This window comes from Monodelphis domestica, chromosome 3 (assembly GCF_027887165.1).
Source record: "Monodelphis domestica isolate mMonDom1 chromosome 3, mMonDom1.pri, whole genome shotgun sequence".
Taxonomy (NCBI): Eukaryota; Metazoa; Chordata; class Mammalia; order Didelphimorphia; family Didelphidae; genus Monodelphis; species Monodelphis domestica.
Genome location: NC_077229.1, coordinates 82,313,860 through 82,338,903, shown reverse-complemented (window position 1 = coordinate 82,338,903; position 25,044 = coordinate 82,313,860). Strand labels below are relative to the sequence as shown.

The following is a 25,044-nucleotide window of genomic DNA, read 5'->3' as shown; positions in this document are numbered from 1 at the left end:
GTAGTACTTTATTCTCCTGAGAACAGACAGATATTTATTGTTCATTCTTGGGCCCTGCAGGTGCGCTACCTGAAGATCATTGAGAAGAGCGGTTACCAAGCTTTGCCTTGGGTTCGGTACATCACCCAGAATGGAGGTAAGTTAGTTTACTTCAGGATGATCATGACTCAGGTCCTTTGGCATTAGAATCACCCTTCCCTCCTACCCCTATGATCATAGCTTTCATTTATTAGCATATATGGTTCACAAAGCACTTTACATACTGTAATCTCATTGTAGCCTCCCAAATACTTTTAGGGACACTAGTCAGAGATTATTGTCTTCATTTTAGCAAACAGGTTCACATAGGAGAGGTGACTTGCCCACAGTCATTGTGTTGGAGCTAGGACCCAACTTTTTGCAGTTCTTGCCACTAATCAGGGTGCTATACCTAGTGATTTCTCAGTTTCCTACATCTAGATTCTAAGCAGATTATAAATAGTGCTCATGCTTTACAACCAGGATGGCTCAAAAATATGCCATACTTTTTTCCATAATCTGACTTTTATAAAACTTGAGTTGGTTTACATCAAAGTATACCTATTTTTTTTTCCAAAGGGATATAGTCCAGACTGTTGGGTCACACTATATATTGGTTACTGATGATCTAATTAAAACCCTGAGGATAATTGTCTTAAAGCTCTTTTGTGTAGCTCAAAAAGGAACCACATCAATGTTGACATTACTCATCATAAAGGAAAACAGAAACCCCAAGGAAATTGCAGCAAAATGCAATGGTCACTTACACATTCTCCTTTAAGAGTGAATAAGAGAGTGGGTAAAATTGGTTTTATTTTGTACCCAAAGGCAACAAGAAACAACATTTCATGAAATGTTTAGTTACCCCACCTTGAAGTCTTCATGATAAATCTAAGCAGAGGACAACCAAGAAGATAATTGCAGTTTTGTAGCATTATCTGTTGCCAAAAATGAAGTAGAGAAATTCCAAGAAGACCTAAACAAATTCCTGCAAATAAATACAACACACACATACACCCCATCCCACACACATTGATATTCTGTTATTTCATTGCAAAGGTGGGCATGGGAGATTGTGACATATAGTTTAGGATTCAGAAATAGAAAAGGTCTAAGGCTGTTCAGAAGCCTCCTGCCTAAATATCATGAATGTTTTTCATCAGAAGATTATTTGAAGGTGCTGGGCATGACAAGCGCTAGATGACATAAAATTTGAAACTGATTCTCGTAACAAACAGAAAATGACTGGTTACTGGTGTGTTGGGTAATATTGCCGAATCAACTATTCATGTGCATTCAGAATAGCTAGTTAGACTAATACTAGCACTAAACAAGAAGAAAGGATAAATTTGAGAAGACACTGCAAGTCCTTAAGATAACTTCAGGTCATACAAAACTATTAATGCCAAGGAGTGGGTGAAAAATATACTTCCTATAGCAGTTTTATAGATACAACAGTAATCATCACAATAAGAGGCCAAAAGAACTCAGAAAGAGCTTAGCCTGCCAACACTTGATCTTGCTAAGAAGAAAAATGACAGCCAAGTGTAATGTTGGCAAATAACAAACACATGCAAAATGTTGCAGGGAATATAATAGAAAATTATGAACAGGGTTGTCTCTTAAGCTAAAAAAGGTAGGAAAGAGACTGAAAAAGCCTTGGCAGAAGGCCTAAATAAGTAAATTTAACCTAGGAGAACTTATAGATAAAACTAGGTAGAGAAAAACAAATAGGCCTAAAGAAAAATGGAACCACCAGAATTTATCAACATTTTTATAGTCATCGATGACATTGGAACTTTTTATATTTGGACTCAATACCTTAGTCTTTGATGGGCTACATGAGGAAATAACATAAAGAAATGAGATCAGGACAAACAGCTGAATCAGACCAAATATACACAGAGGAAATCTGTGTTATAAGCAACACAAGTCTGGAAGCATTTAGAGATGACTATCAGAATATTTAAAAGGGAGGAAAGAATACAAATGGTTTAAAAGCATATATTGCCAATGGACAGAGAGCTAAGTTTAGGCCAGAAGAGAACGTGTTATAGTATATTTGGGAAATTAATAAGCCCTAAGCTACTTCCTTATTTATGCACAAAGTCATTTTTTCAACACCATTATTCTTCTGTTAATACTATACAACTAAAAATCATGGAAATCTACAATCTGAAAATTATAGATTAGAACTTTGGGCAACATAAAAGGGCAGTGGAAAGATGAATGTAGACATGCCCAACATGACATGCCCAAGAAATAGTGAGAAATAGATTATCCAGATGTATTATCAGAAAAGAATGTGGAAAGTAAGGGATACAAACAGATAACATAAGAGCTCCCATCCTATATTAACAAGCCTATAAGAAAGTCTTTAACACATTGAGGGGACTTCCTATAAAGGATTATGGCAGGGTATTGACAAGAATTTCTTTTCTTTTTTTTTTTAACCCTTACCTTCTGTCTTGGAATCAATACTGTGTATTGGTTCCAAGGCAGAAGAGTGGTAAGGGCTAGGCAATGGAGGTTAAGTGACTTTCCCAGGATCACACAGCTGGGAAGTGTCTGAGGCCAGATTTGAACCTAGGCTTGACTTTCAATCCACTGAGCTACCCAGCTGCTCCCAAGAATTTCATAGTATTAAAAGAAAAGACCTTGTTGTGATTAAAGGAGTACCTTTATCAGGAAACCCATAGATCCATCAGTTTTTTTTTTAGCACATTCCTAGTTTTTCCATGCCCTACACCAGGGATTGAGATACATATTGGTTACCAGACATTAGTATGTGTTTTCTCCTATTTGATTCCATTGTCCACGTTTCCCACCCATTCTTACCTTGTCTTTTATAGAGTGAAAAAGATGTTGGTATTGACACAGCTTAGTCTACCTGAGCAGCTTTCTACCTATAAGGGCTCCACACAGCTCTCCTCTCAGCTATGAAACTGAGAACCTCCTATAATATTGTTCTGCCTAAAGGTCAAATTTCCTGGAGTCAGCTAATGATGTGCTTCCAAGTAGACTAAGCTTTACTCTGCAGTCATAATTTTATTTTAAAGGACGTGTTGGGGGGCAGCTGGGTGGCTCAGTGGATTGAGAGCCAGACTCAAAGGCAGGAGGTCCTGGGTTCAAACCTGGCCTCAGTCACTTCCTAGCTGTATGACCCTGGGCATGTCACTTGACCCCCATAGCCCAGCCCTTACCACTCTTCTGCCTTAGAACCACTACACAATATTGATTCTAAGGCGGAAGGTAAGGGTTTTTTAAAAAATAAAGGACATATTGTTTGACAATGTGTGTATTTCATAAACTTAAAAAGGAGAGGGAAATGGGAGAACAGAAGATGATAAATGGTAGCTGTCAATAAATTTGCATCTCAATTCTCAATTATCTCTCTTTTGTAGATTATCAACTCCGAACACAATGAGTTTTCTCTACCAGCCCAGATGACACAAATCTTCAGGTCTAGAATTTGTAGGAATTTTTTTATGGTACTGAAGACTGTCAACAACTTGTCTTCAGTAGCAACATCGGTAAATTTGAATGAACTGAGGAGAGAGAATTAAATAGATATTTATTGACTTTGACACCCAGCATTATATGCCCTGACTATGACTTTGTGGATATCTTTTCATCATTTGTGCATATTGTTTCTGCTGTTACCAGCTCTTCAAATTGAGTCACATTTTGCCCCATAAAGGCAGGAACATAGGGATAATCTTAGAGTTCCCCCTTCAAGCCAGCCTGAATCAATTTTGGAAGGAGACAAAGCCCCATTTTAGATAAAATGCTCTTTTTAATGTGAGCTCTGTGGTACCAAAAAGGATGATGTTAGATTTGCCAAAACTGTGAAGTGAGTCATTTTCTTATTGAAAATATGGTGGAGGCACCAGTGAAGAGCACCAAGTAGAAATTTAGGGAAGTGTTATATTCTGAAAGTTTGCCCTTTGTGATCAAGCTTATGGTGGAGGGCATCAGGCAAAGCTTTGGAAGTAAGTACAGAAATATTCACTCCAATTCTCTCCACAGCACCTCTGCTTCCAAAACTGCCCATCAGGGCCGGGGGCCTAGAGTATATCTCCCTAACAGGGAGTGGGGCACTGAATGTTTACAGCACATGCTGCCTGCTTTGAGGCTGCCAGGTCTCATTTTCCCAAAACATTGTCAAGGGAGTGAAATGACCCACAATCAGACCACCTTCTCTTCCCCCATCCCTACCCCAAAACACATAGAGCTCTTAAGGATGATTTAAATATAGAAGAAATTATACTTGAGGTTAGCATTACTTATTCCATGTAGTATTGTCATAGAAGCCAAATAGGGAAGCTTGTTGAATTACCCTTTTTTTGTTCAGATGAATCTTTTAGATCCTACTGACCCTTTTAGAATCTATTGTCCCATTTGGTCACAGCCATGCCAAAGGGTTCACAGGCTGTGTGTGCCTTCAGTCCAGGGACTCCACTGACTCTTGAATTTATTGAAACAAGACTGGGGGCCTGGCTCTGTGTCCCCTTCCACACCATGTGCCATTCTGTTAGTTTTACAAACCAGAACAGTATTTTTCTAGCTCTGCTGGGGGGGCTGATGGCTGATAGAGTGTACCGAAGATGGGCTGCATGTTGTGTTTGTCCTGCTAAGTAGCAGGGGCCTGAGAGAGGAGACACTGGGTTCCTTCTCCCACCCCCTTCTGCTGTCATCTGTCCGTGTAAATCTGATGTCATGGTGTTCTAGAGGAAACTTTGGCCCAGGTGTTTCTGAGGATGCCCCTGGAGACTGTGAGAGTAGAGCGTGTTCTGTAAACGAAAGTGCTGTATGTTTTGTTAATGCTGATTATCAGTTATATTATCACCACCTGACTGTAGAACCTATTGGTCAATATTGCATTAAATGCAGATTTCCAAATCTACTTTGTCTGCTGAAATTGACTAGACAAGTCTCAGCTGTCCAGCCAAAAAGCTTAGTTGAAAATAGCCTGGATTTAGAGGGCGGCGAGATCACCGACGTCAGCCACAGCCAGCAAATCCTCGTGCTGAAGGTGCACTCTCAACTCACACCTAGTGCAGTGTGTACTTGAAGCAGAAAAGCTGCCTGCAGCATTCCTGACAAGTGATGCTCTTAGTTCTGCTTAAACACCTCCAGAGAAGGAACTCTCAGCCTGCTGAGCCCAGGCTGTTTCTGCGGAGCTCTAATTGTTAGGAAGCTTTACTTTATATTGATCTGTAAAACCCGACTCCCTACAGCTTCCTAACTTCCACCTCACTCAGAGCTCAGAAATTCAGTAACCCTCTCCCTTCTCGGGGCCTGCCATACCTGCTCTGGCTTCCCTTTCCACCCTTCACAGCCCAGCCCTGTTGTTAACTCCATGGACCACCATCAGATCCCTGGGTCTGCCTTGGCTTGTGCTTGCTAAATTCTGGCCTCTGTACCAGATTTCTTTTCTCCTTACTCACATGCTTCCCAACCATGCCATATGAGTCCAGGGCAGCTTGTTAGCTACTCTCACTCGTTCTTTCACAGTTGCACCCTGATCCTTTTATTTTACTGCATCTAGCTAAATCTTTTATGTTGACCATTCCAGACCTCTTCTCAGGCCTTTTTTTTTTTTTTAATTTTTAAACCTTTACCTTCCATATTGGCTCCAAGGCAGAAGAGTGGTAAGGGTTAGGCAATGGGGGTGAAGTGACTTGCCCAGGGCCACACAGCTAGAAAGTGTCTGAGATAAGATTTGAACCCAGGACCTCCCAGTTCCAGGCCTGACTATCTATTCATTGAGCCACCTACCTGTCCCTTAGATCTTTACCAACTCGGCTAGAAGCACCCTAATGGCATCACCAGAAGGTACTTACTACCTCTTCATCCCAGTTCTCAGCAGAGGCCCCATGGCTTCTTTCAAGAACGTAGAGGTCATCTGTTGGGAGCATCTTTCTTATCTCCCAGCTCAGAATCCCTCAACATCGGTTCTCATTCTTTCCTCCTGTGCTCTTACTTGCTAGAGAAGATGTGGCCCCTCTTACCTCCTCTGGCAGATTGCCCCTGAAACCTCTGGAGTTCCTCCCTATCTTTCTTCCCTCCTTCCCTGCTGCCAACAAATATGCCCAAGTTTCCCCATCCTAAAATTTTCACTTGGCTTTAATATGTAACCTCAAGCTACCATCTTATTTCTCTCTCACAGCCAGATTCCTAGAGCCCTCCACCCACATTGTCTCTACTTCTACACACATTGCCTCCCACTCACTTCTCAACCTTTACAGTTCCTCCCCACTGGACTAGAATTGCTCACTCCAGAGTTACCAAGAGATTAACCTTGCTAAATGAGAAGACATTTTCAGTCTTCAGTGTTATTTCCCTCTGTGCAACATTTCATGGTTGGTCTCCCCTCTCCTCCTTGGGCTTTCATAACCCCCCTTCTTGTTCTCTTACCTGTTTGACTGCCCCACGTGCCAGCCACAAGTGACCTCCTCTCTCCACCTCTCTCAGTGATCTCAGCCCCTGCAGTGATTTCAATGACTATTTCTATGCAAATCTGTATTTCCAGTCCTACACTGTTATCTCCACCTGGAATGTACCCTACTCACATCAGATTCATAGAAATGTCTTCATTGCTTAAACCTTACACTCCAAACATTTCTTTTTTTGTTGAGGATCCCACCATCCTTCTATTCCCCCAGCTTGGAAGCCCTCAAGTCACCCATGACCTTTCCCTCTCATTCATCCCCCTTATCCAGAGAGTTTCTAAGGCTTGTTAATTCTCTTCCCACATCTCTCCCTCATGCCCCCTTCTCGGTATTTCCATGGCCACCATCCTAGTTTAGGCCCTCTTCACGGAATTTTTATTATCTTGGGTTATCAAAAGACTACTAATTGGACTCCCACTTTCCCAGTCTTTCCTCTCCATTCTGCCTCCTGCAAAACTGCCAAAGCACAGATTTGATCACATCACTCCCTGGCTCCCTGTTGCGCTATTTATGTCAGCTGTGCATTTTTAAAGCCCTTCACAATCTGACTCCAGACTACTCCCGCCTCACACTTTACATTATAGCCACTAACTTGCTTGCTTTTCCTTGAACCCTACCAGTTAGCAAAGCCAAGTTCTGACTGGAATCAGAGGGTCTCAGTTCAAATCCTAGCTGTGCTACTTAGTGGCCGACCTCTCTGGTCCTCAGTTTCTTTATCTGTAAAATAAAGAGGACATTGGACTAAACGACATCTAAGGATCCTGTGATTCATCTCCCAAGCCCATTGCATGGGCTGTTGTACTGTGCTTGGAATGTGCTCTCTACCTCCAGGAATACTTGGCGTCCTTGAAGGCTCACTTCAGGTCCTACAGAAAGATTTCCCTAATGTCCCTATTCATTAGAAACCCTCTCACAAGTATACAGACAGTATAAACGTCTTCTCAAGAACAGGAAACATTCTCCCTTCGGTTTTGCATCCCCATTGCCTACACGTAGGCCTCTGAATTAAAGGCAGCAATCATACCTTTGACCAAAATCTCATCTCCAATTGTTACATGTTTTGTTCCCCAATCCTCTCCCTATTCTGCTCGCTTTTCTTTGGCTTATTCTCGATTCATCCATGGCCTTTCTAAAATGAAGCTTCTAGAAGCAAATGCAGAACTCCAGGCAGAGCCTGGCTCCGGGATAGTACAGTGGAAATACAGCGCTTATTAGATGCCCTCCCTCCTCCGGTCTGTTATTACCCTTATTTCACACATGAAGGAAAGACTCAGTGTACTCAAAGTGATTTGTGCCCATTCACACAGCAAGGACTCCAGCCAGGTCTGCCAAGTCCAAGGTTGGGGGACTAGCCTGAGCCTCCAGAATGGCCGCTGAGTTTGCGGCACATTAAGACAACTTCATTCTTTTTTTTCACTTGTGGTTTTCTGGCCACCCCTCCTCCATCCTAGACTTGTGCCATTGATCGTTGTGAGCTCAGGAACAAGACCTTTCATTTACTCCAGCCAAATCTGGTCACATTAGAGATGATCCATTCTAACCCGTCGTCGAGTCCTTTTTGGATCCTCCTTCCAACATGGTAGTCCTACTTCTCAGCCCTGAACGTGAGAAGCACACCTTTATCCAAGTCGCTGATGAAGATATTGAACAGGACAAGGCCTAGATCAAGAGCTGCATGGAAAAGGGACTCGGTATTCTCTGGCTCCAGAGGGATGAAGTAGGTGGAATGAGTAGGAGTGAGAGATAGGTTGGGGCTCACGTCCCGGGACAGCAAACCCTGCTGAGGACAAGGTCTGACTATTGGATCTTCTCTGGATTGTGACAGAATTCTAGATCTTGTAATAATTTAAATTATGAGGCTGCTGGTAGCTTTATAACTATTGAATCAAAGTAATGGGAGTAGTGAAGAGAAGGAAAGATAACGGAGAGGTAGAGAGTTACTTAGCTTTCTACTTTATTGGCCACCATGATGGGCCTGTGGCTAACTCTGACAATTAGTGTTTAAGACACCTCAGGGGTCAAATTGGATCACCTCAAACCCAAGCCACAGACTCTAAGAACATAAAGGAACTTTGGAAGCCCTCCTGAACAAGATCCCTTCTGCAGTCCCTCTCTTCCCCTTCACTGCAAGTGACTATCCACCTCTGCTGTATGGTCATGGGCAACTTGATTTGATTCTGTCCTCATTTTTTAAATGGGGAACAATTATTATACCAACTAGCTTACGGGTGAAGTAAAGGAAAGAGCTTTTTATATATTAGAGCTCGGGGGCAGGTAGGTGGCTCGGTGAATTGAGAGCCAAGCCTAGAGGTGGGAAGTCCTGAGTTCAAATGTGACCTCAGAAAACTGTGTGACCCTGGGCAAGTCATTTAACCCTTATTGCCTAGCCCTTACTTCTCTTCTAGCTTAGAACCAATATGCAATACTCATTCTAAGACAGTAAGGTTTTGTTTTTTAATAATTATTAGGCTATCTCTCAAGTGAGAGGATTGGACAAGAACAGAGATGTCAAACAGAGCAGGTGGCCCAAAGCACTTCTGAGTATACCAGACCCAGATTAAAATGCAAATGTGAGATATTTAACAAAATAAATAAAAATACAATAAAAGATAATGTGATTTTCAAAGTCAATACATGGCCCCCAGGGATCCTTTTGTACTGTTCAGTGGCCCCCATTCCTGTTTAATTAAGATTGATGTCCCTGGACTAGAAGCCCTGGGTTCCCTTCTAGCTCCAACAATTCTCTGCTCCTAACCTTTGCGTCACTTAGAGAAATGTGGTACATAAAATTGTCTGGAGGAATTGATCTCTGCCTCTAATCCATAGTGAGGGCTACACTATGCTCAGTGTCTGTTGGAAAATGGATCTCAGCAACCAGCTAGGCTGCCCCCTCCCAGAATCCCCTCGAAAAGAGAATGGAAGACCTTTCTCTTGTCAGGGAATCCACTGTCTGCCTTGTGGGGCAGCTCCAAGTAGAGTTCTGCCTAAAAGGAAGCTGACATCTGTTGCTTTGAAATGTCTTCCCATTACTCCTACCCTGAGCAGAACAAGCCAATTATGACCTCATTTCTCTGGCTGTCAGTCAACAGCTATTTATTAACATCTAGCATTTACAGAAGCTTTTGTTAACAAAGCACTTTACAAGTACCTCATTTTGTCCTCCCAACAACCCTGGAAGGTAGGTACTCTCATTGTTCCATTTTATATATGGAGAAACTGAGGCAGGCAGTGGTCAAGTGACTTATCCAAGATCACCTCAATTAGAAAGTGTCTAAAGTCACATTTGAACCCAGGTCCTCCTGACTCTGGGTCTAATACACTATCCATTGTGCCATCTAGCTGCCTCAAGTAAAAGCAGACAATGTACCAGGCACTGTACTAGTGCTGGGGATAGAAAGAAAGGCAAAAAAAAATAGTCTTTGCCCTCAAGGAGCTTCCATTCAAATGGAGTCAACATGCAAAAAAAAATGTACATTATATTTTTGCATGTTTTTTGCACATATACAGTTATGAAGGGTGATCTCAATGGGAAAGCACTGGGATGGAGGAAAGGTGGGGAGGGAACTGGAAAAACCCGCAGAACTGAGCTGGGTCTTCTGAAAAGCCTGAAGCCAAAGATGGGGAGGGAGAGCATTCTAGGGATCAAGGGCAGCCAACATAAAGGCATGGCAGCTGGAGATGGACTGTCATGTTCAAGGATCAACCAGAAAGCCAGCACTGCTGAACCACGGAGTACCTGGAGGGAAGTCAAGTGTAAGAAGCCAGGAGGGATAGGAAATGGCCAGATTGGGAAGATCTTGGCCCCAGGAGATAATAGAGTGTAATGGAGCTGACGGAGTGGAATGACACAGTCAGATCCACAACTTAGGGAAATCCCTTTGGCCGCCGAGTGGAGGATGAGCTAGATCAGGGAGAGATGCGAGTCTGGCACCAGGAGGTCAGGAGTTTGAGTTAAGCAGGTGAGAGAGAGAGAGAGAGAGAGAATGTGTGTGTGTGTGTGAGTTGAGTGTGTATGTGTGAGTGTGTGTGAGTGTGTGTGTGAAGGTCAAAAGAAGACCTGAGAACAGATTGGGCGAGTATGTGTGAGGAATTGAGACACCATTGGAGTTGTGAGCCTGTGTCACTGCCAAGATGGTGGTACCCTAGTCTAATTCCTTCATCTTGAGAAAAGAGGAAACCAAGGCCCAGCTTCAGGAAATGATTTACTTGATGTTATACAGTGAATTAAAGGCAGCCAGGTGGCACCAGTAGTGCATAGAGCACTAGGCCTAACGTCAGGAAAATGCATCAACCTGAATTAAAAGCTGATGCTGACTAACTGTATGTCACGCAACCCTGCTTGCCTCAGTTTCCCCATCTGCAAAATGAACTGGAGAAGAAAATGGCAAACCACCATCTTTGCCAAGAAAACCTCAGACAAGGTCAGGAAGAGTTGGGCACAACTGCACAACATACAGTGATCGAATGAGAAGGAAGATTTGAATCCACATCTCTTAAGCCTTAAGTCTACCATTAACTATGTTAGTGATCTGTCCTTTTTGCAGAGGGAATATAGTATGTGGAAAAGACTTAAGATTTGAAGACCTGTGTTGAAATCCTGGCTGTCATTTATACCACATTGTAGGGAAATGATTGAGTCACCCCCATCTGTAAAATGAGGGCAATTGGACGATGAGTCTCCATTTAGCTCCAGGACTGTGAATCCAGGATCCGTTTCTCTTCCCTCTCTGCATCCGTTTCCTCATCTATGAAAGGAGGAAGGACCACCCAATTCTGCAGTCCTTCCCAGCTCCAAATTCTGTTACCCTTCTAGGCCCAGGAACCCGGCCCAGGGAATGGAAGTTCCCCTTGGTTGTTTTGTGTTGGAATTTTAAATAAATAAAGGCACTGTGGGCTTCCCTTCCTTAAACTGAGACAGCAGCCACTAGAGGGTGCCAGGAGGAAAGGAATGGAGCTGCGATGGCCTTGCCCAGCTGCTCCAACTTGCTGAAGGGGACCCAAGTACAGCTCCCTCTCACTTGCCACTGTTAGGGAGAACACATCCAGGTACCAGAGACAGTCAAGAAAGGCTCTGATAGCGTGGGTTTCCTTTCCCCTGACGGGAAAGAGCCTGGAGTTCCAAGCCCCGCCAATGACACCCGGTGATCCTGGTCCAATCATTTCCCTTCCCTGAATCTCTGTTTCCTCCAACTATAAAATTATACAGTTGGACTAGACCTGGGATTCTCAACCTAAGGCCCATGATTTAATGGCCTTTAAAAAAATAACTGTCAACACAATTGGTTTCCTTTGGAATTCTGTGTGTTTGGGTTTTTTGCATTTAAAAGCTTTCTTCTTTGAAGGAGTCTATAAACTCGCCCAGACTTCCAGAAGGGCCCATCATACATGCATATACACATGCCCAGTGAAGATGATCTCTAAAGGTCCATTCACGCTCTAATATGCTATCATGGGATAAAGTCTATATTTTCTTCTGCTGCCTGGTGAGGCTCAGCCATGGAAAACCCGGACAAGAAAAGCCAGTGATCATTCCACTGGGTGACATTTTAAGACCTTTCATGATCTCTCAGCACATGGCTCTGTCTGCAAGGCATGCCCTTCCTAGACTCTACAAACCCAAAGACAAAACTGTAGTCCTGACCTCAAGGAACTTGTACTTTGTTGTTTTTCTTTAACCCTCACCTTCCGCCTTAGAATCAATACTGTGTGCTGGTTCCAAAGCCAAAGAACAATAAGGGCTAGGCCATGGGGGTGCAGTAATTTGTTTGAGGTCAAATTCGAACCCAGGACCTCCTGTCTCTATTACTGGTTCTCAATCCACTGAGCAACCCACCTAACTGCCCCCCAAGGAATTTGTATTCTTCCAGGAAGGAATACAACAGAGATGCAGCTCTCTCTATATATATATATATAGAGAGAGAGAGAGGGAGGGAGGAAGGGAGAGAGAGAGAGAGAGAGAGAAAGGGAGGGAGAGACAGAGAGAGGGGGAGAGAGAGAGAGAGAGAGAGAGAGAGAGAGAGAGAGAGAGAGAGAGAGAGAGAGAGAGAGGGAGGGAGGGAGAGAGAGAGAGAGAGAGAGAGGGAGAGAGAGAGAGAGAGGGAGGGAGGGAGGGAGGGAGATAGGGAGGGAGGGAGGGAGGAAGGAGGGAGAGAGAGAGAGAGAGAGAGAGAGAGAGAGAGAGAGAGAGGGAGGGAGAGAGAGAGAGAGAGAGGGAGGGAGGGAGGGAGAGAGAGAGGGAGGGAGAGAGAGAGAGAGAGAGGGAGGGAGGGAGAGAGAGAGAGGGAGGGAGAGAGAGAGAGAGAGAGAGGGAGGGAGGGAGATAGGGAGGGAGGGAGGGAGGGAGGAAGGAGGGAGAGAGAGAGAGAGAGAGAGAGAGAGAGGAGAGAGAGGAGAGAGAGAGAGAGAGAGAGAGAGAGGGAGGGAGGAAGGGAGAGAGAGAGAGAGAGAGAGAGAGAGAGAGAGGAGAGAGAGAGAGAGAGAGAGAGAGAGAGAGAGGGAGGGAGAGAGAGACAGACAGAGAGACAGAGACAGAGACAGACACAGAGAGGGAGAGAGAGAGAGAGAGAGAGATATGAAGTAGAAGCAAAATAAACATGGCATGTGGGAACGCCACTTGAGTCCCCTAGACAGGGTTTAATGCGCTCTCTCCTCCAGTCTTAAGCTAAGGCAGTTAATGCAACAGAACACCAGGAAAAGCAGCCACAAAGACCTCTTGAGCTTGAGTTGCATGGCAGTGCTCCTAAGCCCATTGGGTATCCGAACCAAGTTCCGCATCAATGTGGTGGATGTTCCCAAAGCAAGGATGGAGGCAGGGCTGAGGGGAGCACCAGGTTACCTAAGGAGGGATGAATCGACTCGGGTTGGAAATGGAATAAGTCATGGGATAAAGTCTATAAATCTGTTGCACTTCTGACCTGGTAAGATGAGGGGAAAGAGAGATGGACATCTAGTTTTAAAGAAACAACCAACCAACCTTTACCTTCCATTTTAGAAGTATGAGTTCCATGGCAGAAGAGCAGGAAGGGCTAGGCAATGGGGGCTAAGTGACTTGCCCAGGGTCACACAGCTAAGAAGTATCTGAGGTCAGATTTGAACCCAGGACCTCCTGTCCCTAGGCCTGGTTCTCAATCCACTGAGCTACCCAGCTGCCCCATGCATCTTAGTCTTTAAAAGAAAAAAGGTATAAAATACTTTTCTTACAAACATGAGGTATACAAGTGCAAACTCAATCAGATCAGTGAGGAAAATACACAGAAGGACACGCATGCAGAGAAGCTATGTGGCCAGAACATACATATAAAATGCCACATGCTTAAAGAATTTGTGGCCACATTCATGTATAAGGGAAGAAAAGACAACTCATGCCTCCAGTGCTGTGGAGTGATTGCTTTCTTCTGATAAGAACTGTTGCCACCAGCCTGGCTTTCCTTGCTGTTCTCACCTCGAAAGACCGAAAGGGGCCAGCTTATAAAGGACTGACTTTGAACTCCAAACAGAGAATTTTCTATTTGATCCTAGAAGTGATGAGAAGAGCCTGGAATTTACTGAATAGGAGGAGGACAGACACAGAGTCCATGGCTCACATTTTAATGTATACCTAGACCTGTGGGGAGTAGCAAAGGGGCCAATTTGGCTATAACATGGAGTGCGGGTTGGAGAATAATAGGAAATCGGTCTGAAAAAGAAGCCAAGCGGAGATTATATTTTATCCTAGAAGCAGTAGGGAGTTGCTGAAGTTTCTTGAGATGGGGAAGGACGTGGTGGCAGACCTGTGCTTTCAGAACATCGCTTTGATAACTATGGGTTTGAATCAAATTACAATCCTCACTTCCCCTTACTTTCTACATCCAGTCAATTGCCAAGTCTTGTCAATTCTACTTCCATGACATTTCTGGAATTCATTCCCATCTCTCCATTCTTCTGACCACCACTAAACTCAGGGCAGGTCACCTGAACTATTCCAGTGACTTAATTCCTTTCTTGGCTTCCAGGCTTTCCTCAATCCATCTTTAAATTTAATTGAACCAACATTTATTAGTTAAGCATCATCACCCTCATGCCAGGCTATCTCTAGACACTAGGGATCCACCAATTGTGAATTTAGGACATTGGAAAGATGGTGGCACCCTCCATAGAAAAAGAGAAGATAGGAGAAGGGATGAAATTGGGGAAAAGATAATGAGTTCTGTGTGAGAGGTACTGAGTTGGAGATGCCTATCCAACATCCAATTTGGAATGCCCAGGGAGAAGCTGGTGATGTGGACTGGCTACTCAGGAGGGAGACTAGGGCTAGATATATAGATCTACCCAGAGATGACAATAAAATCCATGGAAGCTTCCACTTACTCTCCATGTGTCTTTAAGGAAATCACTTTGCCTCATTAGATCTGTTTCCTCATCTGTTTAATGAGGCAATTGGATTAAATAGCTTTCTAAAGTCCCTTCCTTTAAATCTATGGTTCCTTCATCATCCTGATTCCCCACAGGCTCTCCGGCTTATAAATGACTCCCTAAAATTCAGCACCCATAATTGAACAGGATATCCCCCACATATGGGCGGACCAGGGCAGAGTACCAAGGGACTGGCACTTCCGTAATCCTAATATGGCATTAGACTTCTTAGTTGCCATATATCGCACGGTTGACTCATATAGAGCTTACAGTCAACTAATAACCCTAGATCTCTTTGAGATGAACTATTGCCCAGCCATGTTGATGTCATCTTGTGCCTACAGAATTGAGTTTTGGGAACCCACGTTTAAAACTACATTTAGCTCCATTCATTTTTGTTTCACTCATTCAGGTTTGATGAGATTATTTCATCTGGACTTCGACATTCAATATGTCTGCTCTCCTTCCCCAATCGGTCATATTTGCAAATATGATATGCAAACTGCCAATGTTCTTATCCACTTCAGTGATAAAAATGTTAAGTAGCAGAGGTCTACACTGGGGCTGTCCCCTAGAGATTTCTTACCACTGTCACCACCACCCAAATTTTTAAATCCCTTCCTAACTTGGCTCCTTCCTACATTTCCTTACTCCCTTTCACATGCTCTATAATCCAGAAACACTAACTTACTTGCTATTCTTTGAATAAGTCTCTATCTCCTGACTTCAGGTATTTTCACTGGCTGGAATTCCCCCAAACCTGGAATGATCTCCCTCATCTCTGCATCTTGTCTCCTTCAAGTCAAGAATCCTTTCCTTGGGGGCAGCTGGGTAGCTCAGTGGATTGAGAACCAGGCCTAGAGACAAGAGGTCCTGGGTTCAGATTTGGCCTCAGACACTTCCCAGCTGTGTGACCCTGGGCAAGTCACTTAACCCCCATTACCTAGCCCTTACCACTCTTCTGCCTTGGAGCCAATACACAGTATTGACTCCAAGACAGGAGGTAAAGGTTTTTTTAAAAAAAATCCTTTCCTGATCTTCCTTAATCTTAGTGCCTTCCTTCCACGATTATTTTCTATTTATCTTGCTTATATTGAATTTGTACCTGTTGTTTGCATGTTTCCTCCCCCATTAGACTGAGAATTGCTTGAGAGCAGAGGTAATCTTTTTCCTTTCTTGGTGTTCCCAGCACTTAACCCAGGGCTTAGCACATAGTAAATGCTGCGGGAAGTAGGAGTCATGATGATGGAGTGAAAGCAAGCATTTGAGTTTAGCTCTCCCCAACCCCAACCTCCGTGACAAATATCTAGGGAGTGTATCCGATTGGATTCTGATCAGAAAAGTCAAGAAGTCGCAGTGAACCATTTTTCTTTTCCCTTTTTTTTTCTAGAGATGTTCCCCTGGACTTTTATCATCATTATTACTTATACATTTTAAGACCATCAAAGCAGCCCTAGGAGTTATTCATCTGTCATCTTTTCCTCTTGCCGCTTTACTGAAGTGTCTCTCTACTACTTGTCCAAGGCTTAGGGTTGGAAATCATTTAAAAGTTACTGGTACCCACCATACACCCTTTGGGTTACCTTCAAATTTGAGTCTTTGGGGACTACAAAGTTCCCCTGGATAATATTTGCACGTGCATTTAAAAAATAATTTTTCCTCAATTACATGTAAAAATAATGTCTAACTTATTTTATTTTAAATTTGAGTCAAATTCTCCCTCTTCTCTCCCCTTTCCCTGAGAGATGGCAAGTAATCATATCAATCTGATATAGATTTTACATGTGTAATAATGTAAAACACTTTTCTATACTAGTCACTTTGTGGAAAAGAATTCAAACAACAACAGAAGAAGAAGAAGGAGAAAGAAGAAGAAGAAGAAGAAGAAGAAGAAGAAGAAGAAGAAGAAGAAGAAGAAGAAGAAGAAGAAGAAGAAGAAGAAGAAGAAGAAGAAGAAGAAGAAGAAGAAGAAGAAGAAGAAGAAGAAGAAGAAGAAGAAGAAGAAGAAGAAGAAGAAGAAGAAGAAGAAGAAGAAGAAGAAGAAGAAGAAGAAGAAGAAGAAGAAGAAGAAGAAGAAGAAGAAGAAGAAGAAGAAGAAGAAGAAGAAGAAGAAGAAGGAAGAAGAAGAAGAAGAAGAAGGAGAAAGAAGAAGAAGAAGAAGAAGAAAGAAGAAGAAGAAGAAGAAGAAGAAGAAGAAGAAGAAGAAGAAGAAGAAGAAGAAGAAGAAGAAGAAGAAGAAGAAGAAGAAGAAGAAGAAGAAGAAGAAGAAGAAGAAGAAGAAGAAGAAGAAGAAGAAGAAGAAGAAGAAGAAGAAGAAGAAGAAGAAGAAGGAAGAAGAAGAAGAAGAAGAAGAAGAAGGAGGAGGAGAAGAAGAAGAAGAAGAAGGAAGAAGAAGAAGAAGAAGAAGAAGAAGGAAGAAGAAGAAGAAGAAGAAGAAGAAGAAGAAGAAGGAGAGAAGAAGAAGAAGAAGAAGAAGAAGAAGAAGAAGAAGAAGAAGAAGAAGAAGAAGAAGAAGAAGAAGAAGAAGAAGAAGAAGAAGAAGAAGAAGAAGAAGAAGAAGAAGAAGAAGAAGAAAGTGAAATATGGTATGTCTTGTGATCTGTATTCAAACTCCATCAATTCTTTCTCTGGAGGCAAATGGCATCATGAGTTCTTGGAAATTGTCCCAGATCCACAGTGAACCATTTATCAAAGCCAGGGTAGCTTAGGAAGAAAGATATAGAGGTCTGTGGATACTAGGGATAGAGGCTAGCAGGAGCTGTCCCCTTGCTCTGGCAGGGAACATTCCAGCACTGAGGGACTAAGAGAAGATTGTGACAGGGAACCAGAACAAGATCCCAGGGGATCCTACAGGAAGTGCTGGGTGCAGCAACAGTAGGTCTCTGATATTTCTGTTATCCATTTTCCAGTGCTGGGTTACAGATCCAAGGCAGAGAAGAGCAGAGTGCAACACCTATGACCTAGCACTATGACAAAATTTAGGACAAAGCCCTGAAACTTGGTAACTGTGTGGTTCTGATCTTAGAAGAGCACAGCATCCCAAACCAAAATTTCAGTCCCTCTAAATCTACAAAGCCTCCCAGCAGCCCAGTAGTAGCTGAGTCAAGCAGCAACTTGCTGAAACTACCAATTAGAAACAAGTTGATGGGCCCAAACCTGGGACAGGAACTTGCAGGCCTCAGACTAGGAGGGCAGTGAACAGACCTCCCCACCAGATCACATCATTTTGGAAGCATCAAAAGCTTGTAGGCCCCCAGTCTGATTTATGAAAGCAGTAGGACAGAAGAGGACAGAAGTTCAAGTCAGACACTGTTCCTCCCCCAAAAATGTGCCCAGCCCAGCACTAACATAAAGTCCAAAGTCAAAAAATGGTTGGATGAACAAAGAAAAAGAACCTGATCACAAAGAGTGATTATGGTGACAGGGAAACTCAAGATGTAAATACAGAAAAAGAAAATGGCTCAGAAAAAAAACTTCAAGTAAAGCCTCAACAAGAAATTCAGCTTGGACCCAAATCCAACAAGAATTCCTAAAAGAGATGAGGCTAAAAAGGTAAAGAAGAAACTAAAAATTTTATTTTAAAAACCAAATAAGAGCAGTAGAGAAAAGAATGGAGGAAGAGGGAAGAACTAGGGAAGAAAGATATTAAAAATAGAGAACTAACAGCTCAGGAAAAATGATAGAAAATAAGTCTTTGAACTTGAGACAGAAAATAGATCAAGGAGAGATAACTGAAGAACCATTAAAATACCTGAAAGTCATGAACAAAAAAGAATGTAGGCATCATATTTCAAGAAATAATAAAAGTAAACTGTCCAGAGATCTTAGAAGGGCAAAGTAGACACTGAAAGAATCTATCAGTACCTCTTGAAATTCCAAAATGACAAGTCTGAGTAATATTATAGCCAAAATCCAGAACTGTCATGTCAATTATCACAGGCAGCCAGAAAGAAAAAAATTCAAGTATTGAGGAGCCACAATCAGCATCACACAAGATTTAGCAACTATCCCCACCATTTGGTGTCTATATACTGAGCAATAAATAGAGAGGTTGATCATTGGAATAGATTAGAGACACGATACTTTTAAAAAATGAGTATTGGAACTTAGTGTTTGATAAACCCAAAGACCCCAGTTACTGAATTAAGAACTCACTGTTCAGCAGAAACTGCTGGGGAAACTATAAAATAGTCTAACAGAAACTAGGTATGTACCAACACCTCAAGTCATATACCAAAATGAATGCATGATTTAGACATAATGGGTGATTTCATAAGCAGATTAATGGAACATGAAAGAAATCAAGCAATAGATAAGAGAAAGTCACAGTGGGTAAAATGAAAAATTTTAATTATATAAAATAAAAAAACTTTTGCACAAATAAAACAAGTACAACTAAAATGAGAAGAAAAACAGGAAATTGGCAGGAAGGCATTGGAATCTCTGAAGCACGTTTCTCTAATAAAGATCTTTTTTTTTTAATCCTTATCTTCCATCTTAGAATCAATGCTGTGTATTGGTTCCAAGGCAGAAGAGTGTTAAAGGCTAGACAATGGGGGTTAAGTGACTTACCCAGGGTCACACAACTGGGAAGTGTCTGGGGCTAAATTTGAACCCAGGACCTCCCTAGGCCTCAATCCACTAAGTTACCCAGCTGCCCCCTAAAGATCTCATTTTTAAAGATATTTAGGGAACTGCATCAAATTTACAAGAATCAGAGCCATTCCCCAAATGATTTCTTGGAGTTCCAAGGATAGAAATTGGCAATTTTCAGAAGAAAGCAAATTTATCAACAGCCATATGAAAAAATGCTCTGTCACTAACAATTAGAGAAATGCAAATTTAAACAAATCTAAGGTACTATCTCATACCTATCAGATTGGCTAAAATGACAAAAAAGGAATAAGAAATGCTGGGAAAACAGGTTCATTAGTGCTCTGTTAGTAGAGCTGTGAACTAGTATAACCATTTGGAAAGTATTTTGGAATTATGTCCAAAAAGCTATTAAATTCTGCATGTTCTTTGACTTAGCAATACTGCTACTAGATCTATACTCCAAAGAGTTCAAAAAAAGAGGGAAAAGATCTATCCATACAAAAATATTCATAGCAGCTCTTTTTTTTTTTAAACCTTACCTTCCATCATAGAATCAATACTGTGTATTGGCTCCAAGTTAGAAGAGTGGTAAGAGCTAGGCAATGGGGGTTAAGTGACTTGCCCAGGGTCACACAGCTGGGAAGTGTCTGAGGCCAAATCTGAACCCAGGACCTTCTGTCTCTAAGGCCTGACTCTCAATCCACTGAGTCACCTAGCTGCCCCCAGCAGCTCTTTTTTTATAGTGGCAAAGAATTAGAAACTGAGAAGATGCCCATCAATTGGGGAATGGCTAAACAAATTGTGGTATATGATTATGATGAAATACTATTGCACTAATAAGAAACGATGGCCAGAATGACCAGAAAAAATTGGAAAAGTCTACATGAACTGATACTGAGTGAAGTAAGTAGAACCAGAGAACACTACACAGTAACAGCAATGCTGTAAAATGATGGACTGTGAAAGACTTGGCTACCATCAACAACACAATGATCCAGGACGTATGACAAAGGATGAAGCACTTGTGGCAAAGACTGCTACCCACCTCCAGAGCAGGAACTGGTGGAGTCTGAATGCAAATCAAAGCAAAGGATTTTTCACTTTATTTTATTTGTGAATGTTTTTATTTTGGAGTTTTGATTTTATATGATTATTCTCTCACAGCATGATCAATATGGAAATATGTCTTACATGATCATACATGTATAATCCAGAGGGAAGGAAGGGAAGAAGATAAATTGGACCTTATAATTTGGGGAAATGTGTGTTTAAAATTGTTGTTAGGTGTAATTGGGAAAATAAAATATTTTCTAAGATGCTTTTTCATTTATTCATTCAAGTTGACATAAAACTATGAATAACTACTCTTTGATTTCAGACATTCAATTAGTTCTATACAAACTTAACACTGAACAATTGTCTAGTGCTAGTTTCCGGCCCAGTTTAGGTGACAGCTCTTCCCTTACTTTCCCCTAATCTCCCAGAGTCTTTAGTTTCTCTTCTCAAATTCCCTTGAATTTACTTATCTGCATACATATTGAGAAAGTCATGTGAGAGGAAGAACAGAAGACTTGAAGCAGAAGAATCACATCCAGAGGGATATTTGGAAAGCTTGTGAATTACAAAGAAGGTGAAAGATTTGAAAGAATTTAAGAAGTTACCTAGACTGCCTGCCCTGCTCACACTCCCCTGCTCACCAGGGGGTTGGGGCGGGGAGGAAGTGCCCAATACTTGGAATAATCTCCCTCAAGTCTTTTTCTCCTTCAGCTCTTCCTTCTCCCTCAGTTCAATTCAATCCAACAATTCCCTTCAATAAACATTTATTAAGCACCTACTATGTAGCAGACACAGAGGATACAAAGACAAAAATAGTCCCTGCCTTCAAGGAGTTTACATTACAAGAGATCTATAACTGAGACACAAGTAAATTAATAGTATATACAAAGTAATTTCAAGAGGAAGAGAGCAGTAACACTAGAGGGATCGGATCAGGAGAACCTTCCCATAGGAGATGTCTGAATGGAGTCTTTAAGAGAAGAAAAGGGCTGGAGCAGAAGGACCTGAAGAACAGAAGAAGGGCATAAAGAAAAGAAAAAGATGGAGGGGCAGAAGGAGAAGGATCCGATGAGGAGGAAAGAGGAAGAGAAATAGAAGGAAATGGAGGAGACGGAGGAGAACAAGGAGAAAGAAGAAGAGTGGGAGCAGAAGTTGGAGGAGGAGAAGGAGAGGAAGAGGTGGATGTGGAGGGAGGAGGACAAAAGCTACTGTCTTCCTCTTGTTTCATTTTTATCATATCACACAGGGCAGGAGTTTTAAATCTATTTTTCATGCATTAAGGACTTCTCTGGAAGCCTAAGGAATCCTTCCCAAAATAATGTTCTTAAACATATAAAACAAAATGAAGGAAAAAGAACCTCTGTGAGATAGATGCTATAATATAAACTCCATTTTGCAGTTGAAGAATGAGGCAGACATATATTTAAGTGACTTGCCCAGGGTCATGTAGCTAGTAAGTATCTGAGGCTGGATTTGAACTCAGGTTGTCTTGACTGCAGGCCCAGAACTCTATCAACTCTATCTACTACGCTACCAAAAAATTAGATTGAAAAAAAGTTGTAATTTTTTTCCCATACAAGTTCACAGACACTATCCTCCCCTACAACCCCCAAATCTATCCATGGGGCCCTTGGACATCAGGGTTAAAAAAACAACCCTGCCCTAGTGCCAGGCACATCAAAGGCACTTAAGAAATATTTGTTGAATGAACATATAAACAAATGGAGGGGGAGAAAAGGGATCTGATCAAGCAGAGGGATAATTCTTCTGCCATAAGACTGAGGGGTATAGAAAAATGTGACCCAAAGGAGAAAGGAAAGAAGGATCACTAAACATTTAGAACTAGGGAGCAAATAGAGTCTTCTGGAAGAGGAGGAATCTGGGCCCTCTAAGAAGCTGCTCTAGATGACTAGGTTGGTGAAGTGAACACAACCCCAGACCTAAAATCAAGAAGACCTGAGTTCACATCTGAACTCTGCTATGTGTGATCCTTGGCAAATCTCTTCATCTCTGTCTTCCTCAGTTTCCTCAATTATAAAATGGGGAGATAATAGTAGCACCTCCCTCTCAGGGTTGTTGTGAGAATGAAATGAGATAATTATTATAAAGTACTCAATACAATGCCTGACACATAGTAGGCACTTAAATGCTTGTTCCATTCCTCCCTTTCCCACTATCAAGGATGAATCTATGGATCCAAAGGGGCTGCCAGGTCACCTCAATAAAGGTCAAAGGAAAGAGAGAAAGGTGGATGATGACTTCCAGCAGAGGGTTAGGTACTGAGGCAGTTACTGGTTGACCCAATAATGATAGAAAGATATGCTCTCTTCCTAAGGCCTGTATCTAGGACGTATCTAGAATGTGACACATTCTCTCCCAAGATTTATCCAACCACATAACTGATACCCCCCTTCTGTCAATTCATGTGGACACAAACAGCACCACCAGGAGATTGAAACCCAGAAAGCATCGGTAAAGATTTTGAAATCTTGGGAAAGAAATTGATGCCCTTCAAGGCCAAGAGAATGTTTCCATCACGGCTGCCCTTTGAAGGTGTGGGCTTCTGGAGAGAAAAAGCTATTTGGAAAATGGTCAAAAGTTGTGTGAGAAAAGGATCGGGATTTCTGGACTATGGCTTAAAATATGGTCATAACAAGCTTCCGTCTCGGGATATCGTGTACATAACAGGAGGGCTTGTAAGAATATCTTTGCTTGGAGTCTTCCAAATCCAGTCAACTTAACATTGAAAAGGAAGGGGAAGACGAATACGAAATTGCTCAAATATTCACCAAGCTAGATGGTTTTAGTGAGGACACTGATAAACTGGAGAGGGTCCAGAGGAAGGCAGTGAGGATGATGAAAGAAGGGCCATTTGAGGATCTGTTGGAAGACTTGGGGAGAGTTAACCTGGAAAAGACTGAGGGAAGGCATGATAGCTGTCTCCAAGTCATGAAAGGGCTGTGACTTGGAAGGGGAATTAGCTTTGTTCCAACTTGGCCCCAGAAGGCGGGACTGGGAACAATGGTTGGAAGCTTCAGAAGCAGATTTAGGCCCCATCTAAGTGAAAACTTCCTAACAGTTAGAATGGTCCAAGTGCAATGGGCCACCTCCGGAGCTTCTGGCTTCCCCAGGAGGTCCTCTAGCTAAGACTGGATTACCACTTGTCAGGGACATTGTGGAGGAGACTTCCTTTTTCGGTACAGCCTGGACTAGATGGCCAAAGAGGCCCAGTCCAACTCATAGATTCTGTGTGATTCAGGATGGGTTAATGTTCTGGCCAATATTCCTCCTGAAATACAGAGTATAGAACTGGATATAAGACTTCAGATTATGCATTCATCAGGGCAGGTGTAGTGTGATGTAGGGGAGTAGAAACTTCAAAGCAATGAATTGGGAGTCAAGAGAACTTGTCAGGGTTTTAATCCCTGCTCTAGCACTCACTTGCTGAGTTACTGGAGGCAGATTAGGTTACTGATCCTCAGTTTCCTCATCTGGAAAATGGAGATCATAGTCAAGATCATATCTACTGGTTGATGTAGGTATGAAATTATGGGTGGACACTGGGATTCCTCTGCAGAGAATGGGATCAAATGACAAGGAAATTTATTTCATTTACCTTTAGCAAAAGAAGGAATAGAAATTTTTCTTTAAACTACAGAAAATATTTACATTCTCTCCTCCATTGTCCTTTATTGCTTTTTATAGCCTCCCTCTACCATCCCCACCTCCACCACCACCACAACATCCATCTACCAACACATCTTCAGAATCTTTTTCTCTGCCACCACTACAGCTCACATCCTCACTATTAGCCTCTCTCCTGGATAACAGCAATACTCTCCTAATACTCATGAGATTACAAGCTCCTTGAGGGCAGACACTATCTTGTGCCTATTTCTTCATCCTCAACACTTAGTATGATGCCTGGCACATAATAAACACTTATTAGTTGACTGACTGCTCTCCCTGATTCTAGGCTCTCCCCCTCCAATCCATCCTGTCCCAGCTGCCAGCTTTGGTCACCCTGCTGCTCTGCTCAAAACCCTTAAGCAGCTTCCTATAGTTTATGACTTCCATACTGGCCCTTGCTCCATGGGAATCCTGCTCATTGAACTGACATGAGATTGGAATCTTTCAAAAAGAGCTTTAAAGGGCAGCTGGGTAGTTCAGTAGATTGAGAGCCAGGCCTTCTCTAGGCTCATCCTGGGTTCAAATCTGGCCTCAGACACTTCCCAGCTATGTGATCCTGGGCAATTCACTTAACCCTTATTGCCTAGTCCTTACCACTCTTCTGCCTTGAAACCAAAACACAGTATTGGTTCTAAGGGGGAAGATAAGGGTTTTTACAAAAAGAGCCTTAATTTGAATGTTTGGAGAACATTGAAATTAACACAGAAGTATTGAAAGCAACAAGGTTCCAGAGCCTGGGTGTCTTTGCCAAAGGGCCCTAAGGCTCAGTCAGAGAGGAGATTGGGCTGGTTCAGTCTAAGGCACTGATGGGCAACGTTTGGGGCTTGGTGTGTCAAAA

The 25,044-nt window shown here is 42.3% G+C and overlaps 1 protein-coding gene across 1 annotated transcript in view; it reads left to right on the top strand.

Annotated features, from left to right (window-relative positions):
• Nucleotides 1–4,924, top strand: part of AP1M1 (adaptor related protein complex 1 subunit mu 1) — a 36,105-nt gene extending 31,181 nt beyond the window's left edge. Inside the window, exons 12-13 of the mRNA XM_007489786.1 lie at nucleotides 61–136; nucleotides 3,423–4,924. Coding sequence (XP_007489848.1) covers nucleotides 61–136; nucleotides 3,423–3,445 — 99 coding nt within the window. The 3' untranslated portion in view covers nucleotides 3,446–4,924. The remainder of the gene's footprint in view (nucleotides 1–60; nucleotides 137–3,422) is intronic.
• Nucleotides 4,925–25,044: the final 20,120 nt, after the last annotated feature.